Source organism: Symphodus melops (assembly GCF_947650265.1).
Source record: "Symphodus melops genome assembly, chromosome: 1".
NCBI lineage: Eukaryota > Metazoa > Chordata > Actinopteri > Labriformes > Labridae > Symphodus > Symphodus melops.
In genome coordinates this window covers 41,645,547-41,661,821 of record NC_136691.1, presented here as the reverse complement: position 1 = coordinate 41,661,821, position 16,275 = coordinate 41,645,547, and the positions used below count along the sequence as shown (strand labels likewise).

General features: G+C 40.4%; 1 protein-coding gene across 2 annotated transcripts in view; it reads left to right on the top strand.

Annotated features, from left to right (window-relative positions):
- Window positions 1–15,415, top strand: part of LOC306838166 (GDNF family receptor alpha-2-like) — a 43,783-nt gene extending 28,368 nt beyond the window's left edge. The window contains exons 5-8 of one of the 2 annotated variants that reach the window (XM_079366181.1): window positions 4,541–4,653; window positions 5,536–5,676; window positions 8,541–8,683; window positions 13,426–15,415. In XM_079366181.1, coding sequence (XP_079222307.1) covers window positions 4,541–4,653; window positions 5,536–5,676; window positions 8,541–8,683; window positions 13,426–13,563 — 535 coding nt within the window. In that variant the 3' untranslated portion in view covers window positions 13,564–15,415. The remainder of the gene's footprint in view (window positions 1–4,540; window positions 4,654–5,535; window positions 5,677–8,540; window positions 8,684–13,425) is intronic. The other variant, XM_079366182.1, reaches the window with a different exon arrangement.
- The last annotated feature ends 860 nt before the right edge of the window (window positions 15,416–16,275 follow it).

Sequence of the window (16,275 nt, the reverse complement as noted above, 5' to 3'; positions counted from 1 at the left end):
GTAACAATTGGTGAGAGTTTAGCTGAAACTGACAATTTTCCATTTTTCCATCCATTAAAACCAAAGTTAGGCTGAAACAGGCAATCACCTCAGAACAGAGCAACAAGGACACATTCTTAGGCTCAGGTTTGGGGGGGAATACTGGAGAAGACTGCTTGCCATGGTAGCAAGTCAACCCTAAGTCGCTTTTCTTTCAGTGGAAAGAAAAGTACAACTTTGACGGATGTCATACCCTCTTAATGAAAATATATTCATAGAACTCAACCTACAAGGTCAGTGCTCTTTTCTACAGCTTCTATAATAAGTCATTAGACATAATGAGCTCTGCCGCACCATGCAGAAAACGTTGTTAAAAAGGTTTACGTCAACTATTAGTTTGCCCATGTTTGTTTGCTTTTCTGCATTTTACATACAATGACAAAAAGGACACAGCGCTGTGGAGTCCTATTGATTGAACCAGGGTCAAGTTACCTTACTGAGAGTTTGCACACGAGCACTGGAGGCTGCCGTGACAATCAGCTCATACGACAGTGACATCACGACTTTAATGAGAGAGAAGAAGGGGGGAAAGATAAGGTCAGTGGAGCACAAAAGAAAGGAGAGGAAAATGAGACAAAGCTGGGAGAAACATCTTTTGTTTCTTTCATTTGCTTCTTGTAATTTCTATTTTGTTGGCAGCTATTGTGTCATGGTTATTGTTGCTTTCTGAGATATGATTTCTAAAGCCTCTCCAGGCTGAAGACTGGGGGAATGACTGATAAGAGTTAAGCGCTGTAATTTCCCATTAAACAGAAATTATCTGCCATAGAAGAACTCATATTTGCAGAAGGAGCAGGGAGGGGAAGTCTCTAAACCAGATAGGACTCTCAATAGACTGTTGTTTTTGAATGTAGAGAGGAAGCTATATTAGAGGACTCTGCAGCCTGATAGGTGTTTTTCTTCCCAGCCCTCCTCCTTCATGAGGAAATGGTTTCCAAAACTGACACTCATCTGATTTGAGTCACATTGTTTGTCACTGGCATCAAGTGATAGATATAAGAATCCATATAAAAAACCATTAGTTTTCTATTACTGCCAAGCTGGATGGACAGGCACTCAGCGCTCAGCCGAATAACTGTGTTTAAAGTGTCAGGTTGGTTGAAAGAAGTCTACCTCAGTGGGGGCTCCCCTGCCACTTCCCTGGGGGCTGAGTGGCTGAAATGACCATAAAACTCTGTTGAGCTAGACAGCCTGTAATTTCAGCAGCGAGTGGCGCTTTGCTGAGGTATAATGGAAAGCCGTGGAAGTCATGAAATTTGCTGCATCCCGGTGTTGGAACGCCATTGTCTGAACACCCTGACACCTCTCTAAACTTTAAATTACTGTTTTTAAGCCGTCATTGTCTGAAAGAGCTCTGCATCTGAAAGAAACACACTGCTTGTTCGCTTTCCTTAATCTTTAGGGCTCTTTGCCTTTTCTACAGAAATCTGACATCCACAGTCTTTGTTAGCAAAAAACCTTTGCTCATGAAAATAGACAAATGTGGGTCCACAGGTTGCTCTGTGCAGGCACAATAGAGTTGTTCTCTCTCTCCCCACTGTTTGGTGTGTCTTTTTTATCATCCATGCTGTGATTGTGGGCACAAGTGGCTTCTTTGAAGAGGGAACAGGAATGGATGGCTTTGAGTGAGGAGGACAGGTGCGGAGAGGGATGGATTTGTGTATGTGGTTCTTTCCTCTGAGATTTAACATTTTGTAATGTGTATCGTCATTTTGATTGTGTTTGTGTGCGTGTGGGTGTGTGGGTGTGTGTGTGTGTGTGTGTCTGTGTCTGTGTGTGTGGATCCACATGAGTCTTTCCATGTCCAGAGATCGCTAGAGCAGCCGTACGTCCAGTTTTCTGAAGCGTGGCTGTAGATGTGATGTTAGCAGCATGTCACATCAAGAGGCTCTCCGGGTGATTTGATAGGAGGGCGGATGGAGATAGAGTAATGAAGTGAGTCTGAGTAGGGTTAGCAGCTGGAGGCCTGAGCCCATCACACAACACTGACTGCATCTATGCTGTGGTGAAAGGCACACACACACACACAGATAGGCAGGCAGACAGACAGAGGGATTGTAACCCCATCACCCCATATTCCCCCTTCAGCCAAAGCTGCTTGTCTGCGCCCTTCGTATTCTCAGAGTTGAGATGGAGCGTAACAGTAAGCAGAACTCACTGCAACAAAAGAAGGACTATGTGTCTTGCACATTGTGTTATGGCTGCATGAACCCTTCAGAGTTTCGTGGATGTCAGTGTCCCTACCTTTTTCTCCCTGAAAAAAGAAAACCCAACAGATTTACAGTTTGCAGATAAACATGCAGGTAGAGCCTCTGTTTCATTACAATGCATCACATTGAATCCAATTACTCCAGAATCTCATGAAAAAGGCCCAAAATGATGAATAAGGGATCAAGTGTCATCACTGTAGAATGTATGATAAGTGATATAGCTGCCATGCACATTTTAAGAAGAGGCAGTATGTAAATGTGTGTGACATTAATATTCTACCTGTTTAGGCTGCTGTTGCATGCAGTGGCGTGCAGCCTCAGCACTTTGTTGTTTTTTTTAAAATATGAATCTCTTCATCAGTTTATCAAAGCTGTGGATGCATTTGTCAGAGTTTCTCATTAACTATAATCTAATTCAGCAGGTGTATAAATAGGCAATGAGTTAACAAATCCCTTCCATATTTAATTATCTTTGATTAGTGAATTTTAATGCAAAAAACCTGCTATAAAATACTGTTATTTGGTGACAAAATGTGGATCCAAAGAGTATGTAGGATTAAGTATGATGGACTAAAGTAAATTTACTGCAATAATGGAGATGATTAAAATGTTCAATTTAAAGACTTAGCACTTATAAATAGCTCTTGTTTTTAGATTGTATGGTATTTACGTTTGTACTCCAGTACATCTCGGGGTACTGTACTCTGTATTAGGATTAGCTTTTTATAAAGCTCATGAACACATGAACACCCTGAAATATCTACAGCCAAAATATGCATTACACACATTGAAGCTTTGATTTAAGCATAGAATACGTCAACAAATTTTGCAACCATCCTGTTGCATGTGTCGTAGAAAGAAGAACAAAAGATCTTACCTCACACAGCTTTTTTCAGATATGAAGGGAACCTTCAAACGAATAACGTTTGTTATATTGTGATGTAGAATTTCTTACTCACTGCTGGCTAAGCGATTGTTAGCTTGCTCACACTCATTGTTGCAATGGCCTCACTCCACTCTTATCCATGAAGTTATTCACCTGCCTCATACACCATGTTGCCACACACCTTTCCTACTACTGCAGTTAGTTTGAATCAAAGCTCAAACACAGACCTGAAATAGTGGTAAACAGCGAGCCTGAAACTGACCAACTGTGGGAAAAACACGTGTTTTTAGCAAACACATTTAAATGAGGCAAGTTTTTCATAATGTTTCCTCTCTTCACGCTAAGCTAAGCTAACCATGGCCTGCATCCAACCATCAATCTTTTTGTAACCTTTTCAATATAATGAAAACATGTATTAAAAAAAAAATCTGCAAATTCCTGACTGTGACAGTGATCAACAGTGGAGGCTATCAGAGCAGCTATCATGAGTCAATGTATACGTTGTTGTTTATAAGGCAGTAAGTGGCCCAAGAATTAGCAACCAACTACAGACCAGCCAAATAACAAATCCAGTCCATGGTCGTAACTAGAACTGTCTCTTTGTTTGTGCGAGTGTGTGTGTGTGTGTGTGTGTGTGTGTTTGCGTGTGCTTGCGTGCATGTGTCTGCGCGTATGCGTGCATGTGTGTATGGACTAAGGACTAAACAGCCTGAGGGACATCAGAGTACCTTTGAACTTAAGGCTGCAAAAAGTGGTCACACTAGGTCAGTGAACATGAGTCATGGCTGGCAGAGAAAGAGAGTTAAAGAGAGGGAGAGAGGGAAATATGCAGTGGTTTGTGATTCACTAAGTGGGCAGTTGTGATGTGAACAGTACAGACAGAGCAACTTTGCACACGCTACTCCCAATAAAACTACTTAAGTGGATTAGCAATGCCACCCTGGGGCCCTTCACAGACTTAGAGCTCTTATCACAAACACACACCGAAACCAAACTTACTATTTTTATAAGGTCCCCTTGGTTTGTGGTGGAAAGCTACTTTGGAAAACAAAATAGATGTCCAGGTTAAATATGGAATTAACAGCCAAAAGAGTCATATCATAGCTTTCTCATCTTTACACAAATGCACAGCCACTGGCTCCATGTTGCTTGCTGTGAATGTAGTAAATAGCTTGTTGGCTCAGAGGGGCTAGTGAGACCTGGTTGCTATTCCAGCCACCTGTTGTAATGGCCCGGGAACAGATGTTGAATATACTTTCCCAGTTTGATGTTGGTCACAATTGGCAGCTGCTGTAAGGGACTAATGGTGTCAAAATGTTGGACATGTGCTTTGAATTTGTGAATGTGTATGTATGTCAGATGCCTCTCACCTCTTTTTGTGCTGTGCTTCACGTTTGCTGTTTAGGTCGAGGCTGGCTGACTACACGGTGAACTGCTTGATGACTCCACACACAGTGAGCACCTGTCCCAACCAAGACAATCATCAGGCCTGCCTGGCCTCCTATGCAAGGCTCATAGGTCAGTAAAGCCATGGCTCCATTTAGCACCACATTCCACAACATGTTTCTAATTTTCCAGCTTTATGGTGAGATACAGTCTGATAGTTAGTCTGACAGTGTGACATCAGCATTCTCTACTGTACAATTTATCAGTAGGAGCTGAGACTTTTTCCCTCCTGGCCACAAATCTCCCTAAGCACACTGGACATCAGTTCACTACTGGAAGTAATTAGGGAGTTGTGAGCAGGTTCGTTTACTTCATTAAAACACCTGATGGCCACCTGTTTGCTCATAGTAAATGTTGTTTAAACAAGTTTGTTTGGACTCGCAGTGGAGTATTTTTCAATCCAAGAGCTTCACAAAACTTCAACTGAAATGCATATTTTCAAGAAATAACCTTCTCTTTTTCCAGTATGGTTACTGAAGTGTCCACGTTTTAGCATCAGTCCCTGCTTCCCCACCGTGTTTCATAAATTGAGCAGTATGAAGTGATAATATGCCACGGTGCTTCCGGGATTTCTCTGGAAAATGCTGCACAAAGTGCATCTAACGCCTCTGACTCCAGCTGAAAGCATCGCCACACAGATACATTTGAAAAGTAAAATGTTTTTGTAGAGCAGTGCTATATTCACACAGCACACACACTTCCTAAAGCACCTACTTTGCGAAATATTCATAACATAATGGCCTCTTTACATCTAAAATAAAGCATTACAGAATGCTTCACCTTGCCATTAACTCAAACAGTGCAAACCCATTCCTATGACTAACATCTTGTTGTCCGTTTTATATACTATTGTCTATAAATGTGGTCCATTATTGTCCATTAGTGACCCATAACTGTTTGTCCTAATGTGTGTATGCTTATGTTGTGCCTGTGCTCGTGTTTATGCCCTCACAGGGACAGAAATGACTCCTAACTATGTCGACAGCAGCTTCTCTAACTGGACCATCTCCCCCTGGTGCACCTGTAAGGGCAGTGGAAACCAAGAGGAGGAGTGTTTGAACTTCCTGCACCTCTTCACCGACAACACTTGTCTAAGTAAGCCATCCCGACACAACAAGGATACTCTGCATGCTCCTGTAACTGATAGAGCTCCAACAGTCATATAATATTGATAAGGGTTCAGGCGTGTGATGTGGTAGTTACTCTTCATACTGCCATGTAACAGCACAGTGAGCCATGAACTTAGACTGAATGCAACTTTAATGGTTTCATGTCAGTTCCTGTTTTCTAATGTCCTAGAGCTCCCCAGTGAGATGACTATGGATGTGTTTTTGTTGAGAAGACGATGATGGTGGTCAACGGGGCTGAATGATGAGATTTTTTTTTAATATATAGATCAGCGGATGAACAAATATGTGCATGGATAAACGTCCATAATGCCCAAATGAAAACTTGGCTGCTACACAGTTTGATACAATTTATCCATGTACACTCGCCCAGCTGATTTAGTCTGATTTAAATTGTCTTAGTTTCTCAGAAAGTAGTCATTTCTTATCACTTCTCATCCCTCCTTTGGGCAATATCGGCCCAGACTTTAATACAAAAGAAACCATTTGCATGTCATTTCCACATTCAATCTGAAAAAGTTAAAGGGCTTATCCCTTGTGGGAGAAAAATGTCATGAAGGAACAGATCTAACACGAATGAAATAATAAGAAAAGTCATAATAGACATCATCTACACATCTCATGCGTAACACAGAAGGTGCAGCATGACAGTGAGCGGTTGCCTCAAACATCCTCTGGATTTTTTCACTGAAAAGTAAAATACAGAGAGAGCCTTCCTTGCTGTGGCAGAGCGAGCAGTGTCAACAGTGCTACAAGACACCATTGCCTTTAACATGTTCCATTGTGTGCGTAATGCTTTCAGACCATTTCAATAGATTGCTGGGGTACCATTTTAGCTGAGTGTGCAGGATGAGGGATGAAGCTGGGAGCTGAGGAGGCGTCTTGAAAAATAACACAAAATGCAGCATCTCCACTCTGCAGTCAAGGGGAACAAACGATAAACTTCCTCACACTAAAGCAAAGAATATACACAAATTCACTCCCACCATACAGAACAATGCATACATATACTTTTAAACAATTCATCTTCCCCATAGCTCCCCATGGCCCCTATAAATCCTACAATCTCACCCCTATCTTTCTCTTTTCACAGTTTTTGGTCAGCAGAATACTTTTTTTTTTACATTGATGGATAAACCAAAGCGTTTTTGTTTTAACTGAAAACTAGTCAAACATGCATTACCCACACTCTCCTAACAAGAAAGAAGGGATGAATCTTTTCAGAACCTTGATTCTCCCTCTGTGCCTGCTCCTCTTGTTCTCTCCTCCTGTATCTCTACTCCATCTGTCCCTGCAGGTAAGCTATGACTAGGGGTTATAGTAAAACGTATCTAGAGTCATTAAAAAATTGAATTGCTATTGGCAATGAGCTTAATCACTCAGTGGAACATTTGGGTGCAGTAAAACATCCAGCGTGGAGGCCTTCAAGCCAACTGCTTTGATTTATGACTATTCCCCGATCTTACAGCATCTGCTGGAGTAGAGCTAGCGATAGCCGACCCTAACAAACAGATGCGTAACATTACATGTCTCAGCAGTACTTCAGTAGCTCTTCACTGCTAGCATTAGAGTTGTTAGGCTTCACTGGAGAGCTCTTTCCCTTTCTGGGCTTTTATTTTCCAGCAGCGGCCCATATTACCTGTGTTTAAGAGCATGAGGAACATGAAGGCTGCTTTTGTAAGTGTAAAGTGTGCAAGTGTATGTGTGTCTGCTGTACAGTAGTGTATTGCGTGGGTGTGTGCAGCACTGTTTAGGTGGACAGAGGATGTGACAGACAAATCTATGGGGCCATGCATCAGAAGGACTAAAGACCATGCATGTGTCCATATGATTATGCATGTGTGCAACACAAGTGTCCAATTTATGTTTTGTGTTGGGGGGGGGGGGGGATGCTATTTATCTTTTGTTTGGGAATGTTTTGAATTTGATCAGTGACACAAATCTATTCAAAGTCATCCCTGCATGCTGACCTTATAATGGAGGTGGTTGCCAAGCAATTACATGCCTTGCCTTCTCTCTGGTTGAACAAAGAGAAACAAGCCCAGTGTTTTAAATGGATGAGCGGTGAAAAGGTACTCAGCCCCGATTTTACCATATCTGGCTGGAAAGCTGACTGAACAAGGATTTATCACATTTTTTCAGACTCGCACATGCACTCAGACATTACACACGTTTACTGGGAATGTGCAGGCGTCTACACACAAGCATTCGTATGCATGCACAGACTGTCCTCTGTTTGAGCTGATTGATTTGCTTCTTTTAAAAGATTCCATTTCTTGAGTGTGGAACTGCCGGAAAACAACTTGGCATTCATCAACTCAAGTGCAGACATTATGCCACTATTTGGTCAGCTCTGTGCAAATGGAGAGCATCTGTAAACGAGTTTTTTCTAATGAGCTGAGGACATGAACCCAAGTTGTTTGTGATTAATGTGTTCATTGTGTCTAAGCTGGATTCATCATTGGAAGATATTTGCTGGACACATAAAAACAAACATGTCAGGAATTTAAAAATAAGTCAGAGCTATGGTTTTAAAACAGCTTTGGTGTTTTGTAAAGTTTTTGTAAAATTAACCCTGCGAAAGTCAAACCACCGATTGCTCTCTTTGATTAATTTGACAAACAACTCTCAAGCTTACTGACGAAGCAAAGAGACTGGCTCTCTGTGCTCCTTTTACTCCTTCCTTCCTTCCCTCCGCCCACCCTTTTTCCCTGGGTTGCCAAAGATTGGGCAGGTGACCAAGAAGCTGACTTAGAGCTGTCTGTCTGCTAGCTGGCTTCTTGCTGGGATCGCAGCAAAAAAACAAATGGCTTTATATTTCTGTCCCTGCAGGAAATGCCATCCAGGCCTTCGGTTATGGAATAGACAATATGCAGAACAAAAATGTGTCCGTCCCGGGGTCCTCAGTGGCGACAAAGACGGAGTCGGATTGGTCAGCAAGCACCTCAGAAACTCCCTTTGTCACTATCCCAAAGGTAATGGGTTTGCATTGATTGTTTCACAGTTTTGGATGATAATCATGTGTGCAAATGTAATTCAGACTTATTATTTGCAGTCTGCTTGTTAATCAGGTTGGCTTAATGAATCATAGGTATTAATCCTGGAGTTTATTTTATCATATATAGGTCACACCATTGTGTTACATGTATGCAGAAAGGTTTTTTTCATGTTGATTCAGCCCAAATATATCCATTAATGTTCAGCAGGCTCCTGCAAATTCTTTGCATAAATTTGTTAAAATGGACCTATTACAAGAAGAGCGCACAAAACCACTTCCCCACTATGCCTCTGTGAAAAGAGGATTTTGTACGTATAAGCGAAATAATGAAGCCAAACAGGCTGCACCATTCACAGTCACATCACATTCAATCTTTATGCTTGTTAAAGCAATTGGCACATCAGAACAGACGCTTTATGATAAGACAGTTTATGCTACACCCAAGATGATGACATTTGGTTGAAATATCATATTTCTCTCTCCTACAATGAAATAGTGAAAGAAATGGGAGGTGGGGGTTTTAATCTGGATTAGAGGTTCTAAAATACTGGCCCAGGGCCTGTTCTCTGCTGAATGCAGTCTACTCTGAAGACTGCAGTCAACTAGGTTCCAACCTAGTTCACTGTCTGAAGCAGAACAATATACAACTCTGCTATGCTGCAAAAATCCATGTGTGTGTGTATTTTAAAAATAGGAATATACTTTATTTTCTCCTCTAATTAAATGTGAAAATGACTAAAAGCAAATTGTAAGTGAAACACTCCCCTTCTCTCTGCCTCTTGTGAACATGTCTGAAATATTTTCCAGCACATTGGGCCAGTAGGAGTGTGTTTTTTTTTCTATTCTTTTTTTTATCTAGCTGTTGAGTTTGATTAGTTTTCACAAATATTGTTGTGCTTTAGATGTATTTTAGATGTGCTGTGCCACCTTCTGGTGTAAGACTAATGATGTCATTCACCTCTGAAGGAGACCTAGTTACTAAACTTTGCTGTATTAAATTGTGCTTTGTTAAAACCTTCTGCCCACCAATACTGCCTCTGTCGATGTTAGTATTTATGTCATTTTTCTGTGACAGGTATATACAAGTCCAAGTAGCATGCAGTGTTTATGAATGCAAATTTGCATGCTGAATGAATGACTTCCATTAAGATGTCTATTTTTGAGTAATGCCAGGGGCTTTCACGGCCATTTAATGGCCACACTGCCGCCGAAACATGCAGCATTGTCCTGTTATGCAGAACCCCTCATTGTTGTGATGACAGCAAATTAAAACCTTAAAAAATGTGGCAACAAGGAGAATTAATGGACAAGAAGCACTGATAACAATAACAGTGTGTATGTTTTGGAAAGGTGTTGGAGAGATAGAGCAAGAGAGCGAGGGAATGGATCATGGAATCACTTCTGTGTGTACGTCAGTATTGATGCACTGCTCTGCGTCTGTCTCACTGCAGTGTAGTGTTTAATTTATTGTAAAAATGGTAATTAGGAAACAATAAGACGTGTGATTACTCAAGCAGGAAGTTTATAATTAGAGAGGGAGCTGGTAGGGACATTTTGGGTGGCCCTGCATTCTCAGACAAGTACGGCTTGCAATTAAAAGTTGTCAAACTTCCATGGCAGATAAATTGGGAGAGTGTTGTTTTGGTATGAGTCCTCTTGGCAACAGATTGACTGTCCAAGCTGTAAATCTCATGATGGTCAGTTTGGGCCCTGCAGAATCAAACCAACACATGCTGGCACACATTTTGACAGATTGTCTACGAAGGATGATGAGTAGCCATGACCCCTTAGGATAACCTGATATGAAGCACAGTTAAAGAACAGCTGTGTCTAAACCAGCTCATGTCAGTTAAACAGCTTTTGTGTACTGTTTAGACATATTCAGCTCATTTAGATGCTTAATCATTCTAAATGTCACTGCCAGTGGTTGTGGGTTTTATTCCATATTCAGTGGGTAAACATGTGGGCTGAAGCTTGGTACTCTGAACCCTGTACTCAGACTGGTAGTCATCACAAGTCAGGCACTGTTTAGGTGGAGAATTTCCTCATATAATTACATGTTCTATAGGGACTGAAAAAGAAAATTGAAATTCCAAAGTAGAGCTGCAGTAATCAATAAATTATAAATTATTATTTTTAAGTAATTACTTCATTGTATTTAAGTATTATACGTGATTATTCCAGTGACTTCTTGGGAAATCAGATCAGATATAATCAACATTTTCTGTGTATTTATTTATATTCTAATCTGTTACTGGTGTGCTGTTCTGGTCTCAATGTCAACTCCTTGGTTAAATAAAGGTCTAAAATATTCATTTGAATCAAATATTAAAAAATGTCAATTTTATATTCCAATAAAAAAGGCCTGTAAATTCACTATATCTAAGGGTTGCACCACACCCACTGACCCTGCTCACTGCAATTAAGCTTTACCACATATACTTGCTGATTTTGTATTGGTGTGTTTTAGGCTCACAATGCTGTGTTTGCTACTTTCCCAGTGTTGGTGTGGATCCCACAGAGAACATGGATTTTGTGTATCTGACAATTGTAATCCTGGTTTGCATTTTAATGACCTCAGACATAAGGTTCTTGTGCAAAGAATTCTTGAACTTCAACAGTTTATTTTTATTGCAATATCGAGTTTCATTTCCATTGTTATATAAAACAAACCCTGTTAGTCCTCTTTCATCCAACAGCATAATCATTGGGAAACTAGTGTTGCCTGTGTTCCCATGTAACACTGTTGTGTGTTGATTTTCAGCTCAATTGGATACAATTGATTATGGACAGAAACTACAGTACGTAGCTCAGGGTTAATCGATAACTTTAGCCTTGGGGAAGACATCCCTACTGCACTGTAAATTTGACAATAACCTGATTGATAATGAAAATGTTTGCTCTCCACATATTTAGTGCCATGTTAAATGACAAATTCTATATGCTTTAATTTTCAGTGTTGTTAAATGCTTTTCAGTGTCCTTTCTCTACCTCTGTTTTTTCACATGGTCTGTATTCCGTCAGGCTGCATGCGAGTGTGTTTGTCCCATGTGTCGATGTCTGTGTGTGCGCAAGACTGTGGGCATGTGTGTGTGTGTGTGTGTGTGTGTGTGTGTGTGTGTGTGTGTGTGTGTGTGAGAGTATGTGTACTGTATGTGTGAGTGTGTGTACCTTCTCACAAGTCTGATTGTATGTGTGGATATTGGCTGCAACCAGAGATCTGGACTCATGTCAACAGGCTGCTACCACACATCACTGCCCTTGCTAATTAATTGGCTTTTAGTCGTGGGTGTGTTTGGTGCATTGTCAAGCTACCCATTGCTCCCCCCCCCCCCCCCCCCCCACCCCCCCCCCCCCCCCCCACCCCCCCCCCACCCCCCACCCCATTTTTTTTCGGCATCTGTCATTTAACCATTTCGTTGTACCATTTAGAGCAGAAATACTCACACCTATGTGCTAGATAACTGCATCTATTTGAACCCCGTCCTTTTTCTACCACGCTCTTGAATCCCTCCCTTTCCTTTCCAAGAAGAAAAAAGTATTTTCATGTTACTGTCGTTTACATCATTTCCTTGTTTCATTTTATATTCTTATGTTTCTCGGTTATATGTTTACTTGTTCTGTTGAAAGATGAGGTGCTGGTAGATAACATCTTAGTAGGTGTTTTTTTTTCTGTGTACAGGGAAATGGACCAAAGTGCAATCTCTGCAAAGGTTACATTGGTAAAGATGAGTTGAGGGGATGGTGGAGCGGGAGGAGGAGGAGGAGGAGAGAGTGTTTCATGTTTCTTATGATGTTCTTCTGTATTGCTGTGCTGGACTGAAAATGGAGCCTGTGCAAATTGAGCAAGACTACTTTAACTTGGAGGCAAATGGTTCTGCTTTGTGTTACAAGAATCAGAGAAAATTGAAAAAGTATTCAAAATGCTAACTATTTTAGGGGGAAAGCATGTAATAAGGCCATTGTGGTTTAGATATGACAGAGAAAGTCTGGAGGCCACAGAGTTTAATATCTGGTCTGACGTGTTCTCACTCATGTATGCAGTATGGGAACATTAAAGTAAACTACACATATGATGATTTTTGTTCTGCATAATCATGCACTTTGTAATGTGTTTAAAGGCACAGTCAAACTGCATACAAGAGGTCTTGGGAGTGTTTTGTTCTCCTTCACTTGATTTAATTTATGCCCTATGAAATATTGAGAGAAACCACAGCTGCTGCTGACTTCTGTAGTGTGCTTTTGGCTTGGTAGCATGTTTTTCTTGTAAATAAAGTCTGTAATGATAGCTTTAAAAACTGTTTAGAGACTTGCTGGCACAACCTTAAAGGGTTGGAGAAAAAAGAAAAAGTCCTCACAAGAAGCTTTCCTTTGTTGCCAACTTGTTTAAGAAGCAGAGAGCATACAGAGCAGAAGGGGCTTGAATTATACTTCACATATCAAAACATTTGGTGGATCAAACACTTCATGTTATTGCCAAAATGTCTCTGCCATGGATACATGTAATTTTTTCATTCTGACTTTTTGACTCCTGATTTCTCTTGTTTTTCTCAGCTATGATCCTGTGTTGCCTCATTTCCCTCCTTTACTCATCAAATGCCAGCAGAAGAAAGCAGCACGAGTGACTGAGTCATGTCTAACCTTTACACATCTCTCTCTCTCTCTCTCTCTCTCTCTCTCTCTCTCTCTCTCCCACTGTGTGTCCCTCTCTCTGTCCAGTATCCTAAACCGATAGACGGTGGCCTGGGCGAGACCGGGGGCCTGTCAAACGATCACTCCGCTTGTCTGTGTGCCAACGTCTGGGCTCTGCTTCTCGGCCTGACTTTGGCTCTGGTCCTGGCCCAGCATGCCTTATAGAAGCGCCAGGAGAAGAAAAAAAGAGGTCATCCACCCACAAGCCGATCCCAAAAGCAGAAGATGTTATTTCTGAGACAGATATTAAGAAGGCTGACTCTCTGCGCAGTTGAAATTGAAGGCATTTGCGAAAGAGAGAAAAAAAATAAAACAAAGGAAATGGAAAAAGGTGGAAAATACTTGTAAAATGTGAATTTGTTGTTCATTTTGTGTATGTTAGGGTGGACCACAACTGTGATTACTCACAGCTTCAAAAAAGGACCCTTGCTACGAGACGCCATGAGGACCACATTTTGGAAAAAAACTTCACCTCTGATTGAGAACCAAAAATATGGAGGACTAAAGCTGTTCATGTCAGGGACTTCAGCACTTTTCTCACCGACAGAGGGAGAGAGAGAACGAACAACATAATTAAATGAAGACAGCGTTGACAGGATTGAAATTGTTTTAGAGAGAAAGGGATTGAGAGGAAGGTAAATGTGAAGAGTGTGAAAAGAGACATATTTCTGTGATCAGTCACACTTTTTTTTGTCTTAAATATGTTCTCGACTCAATCTCCTCTTGAATGAATGGACAGCAAATTTAGGTGTGTGAGATGGGGGGGGGGGGGGGGGGGGGGGGCGGCTGATTACGTTCTTTCTGTTCAACCCAAGTGTAAACTCTAAACTGTAAAGCCTACTCAGTGTTCTAAGTGTTGGTATAGTATCTGTGACCATAATCAATCTACCATACAGCTCTTTCATTTGGGTACTATAGTAAGCTCCCGTTAGCAGGTGGAGAAAAGAACTAAAGAAATTACAAGTTTATGGTTCTTTGGTCATATGAGATGTTGTCGTTGACATCTGTGGATGAACTTCAAACTGCACATGTGTATTTTTATGTCTGTATGTACTGTATATAACTCTGTTTTCTTTCATTTAAACCAAAAAATATCATCAGTACCTTTAATGGACTTTACTGTATACTAAGATGGATCTGTACTGGTACTAATGGAAGGCCTTCATTATCTGCGTTTATATTATTTGTCTATAAAGGTTTGATCACAAAGAATGTATACAGGGATGACATTAAACAAGCTTAAACTGCTTGGAAAGCCATAACCTTTCTGTGTGTGTGTGTGTGTGTGTGTGTGTGTGTGTGTGTGTGTGTGTGTGTGTGTGTGCGTGCGTGTGTATGTGTGTGCGTGTATCATACTGTGTCTGGTCAGTTATTACGATGTTCGTGAGTCCGTGTTTACAAGCAGGAGAAAAGTAGCTAATAAGCTGAAATTGTGAGAGTGGAAGTTGCCTCCTTGGAGAGCAGAGGTTATGATGCATCGTGTAATTAACTGCAAGGCTTTTACAGAGGGCTTGTTGTGACCTAGACTTTAAGCACTACTGTTCCTCTTTCCATTGAATATTTCAAAGTACCAAAACTGCAGGAGTGCAAAAATGTTCTTCACTCACACATATACACATTACCATTTCTATATTCAAGAAACTATAATATTTCCTTTTAACGTGTCCTGTAAGAAGTCATATTTTTGTCCAATGTTTGCAAAATAGCTGCCAAAAGTGTATTTACGAACTAGTTAAAGGAAAATATTCTTCATGCAATTTCCATCATCTTATGAAGGTGGCAGGGGATAAAGACTGGAAAAAGAGAACAGCTTGCATGTCTCAATCTAAAAGTAACTTAAAATGCCATTAAGCAAACTATAAATCTTGTTAATAGACGTGTCTTTGTTAATTTGTTTATATTTTGACAAAGAGGAAATATAAACCTTAACCACTGTCATTTCAGGAGGGGCCGAATAACTTTGGGTCAGAACTCCCGCTTAAGAAATTAGCAGCATAAGCTTCATATTTAGTGTGCATTCACAAAAGTCTATTTATATCTGAAATAGAAAGCAGCCAGTGAATGCGTACTTTGGATAAAAACACACTTCTTTAGGATTATATTGGAGTTTTATGTTGAACTTTTAATAGTTTAAAGCCCAGTATGAATATTGATAAAGATATGTGCCCTAATCCTTCCTCCTGTCCACACTGACCATCTTGTTTTTCCTTTCTAAGGTCCATTGTAAGAAATGAAGGGGAACTTTTCCTTGGTCAATTCCTGATTGAGATTAACTCGAAATATGCAGGAACTTCAAGAGTACAAGTTAGGCCACTTAGTTATCTTTAAGACTTAGTCCCTCTTTATAGAAAGGCACATAGATGCAGTTGTATCCTATAAAGTGAAATGTTGAAGGCTATAAAACATATTTTGGCACAGAATCATGGACTGTGGCTTTTGTCCCCTATGTTGTAGTTATGCTCGAAGAATTCTCCTCACAGACAGCAACAGAAAACAAATATGCATGAGAGTTTAATATTCAGAATTTTGACTTGTCTATTAAAGACCCTCTGGCTGGGAATCATTTCACACAGACGAATAGATCGAAACATTACTAGAAAAAAAAGTAGTAGAAAACGTTCTCTATTTTATCAAGCTAACCCTGGTTTCCTCTTTTATACATCAAATATCTTTCATATTTATTCTGCAATATATTATACTGGAAAGCAAGAGCACAATGAAAACCTTTAAATTGCATTACTATATTTATAGAATATGATCAATATTTTCCCAAACTTAATTGCTTTTCTTCTTAAACATACTGTCTATCATCTGAAAAATAAAGCGGTCATACTTCCTGGGCATGTTTGAAAATTAAAGATGTAATTTGGTATGGTT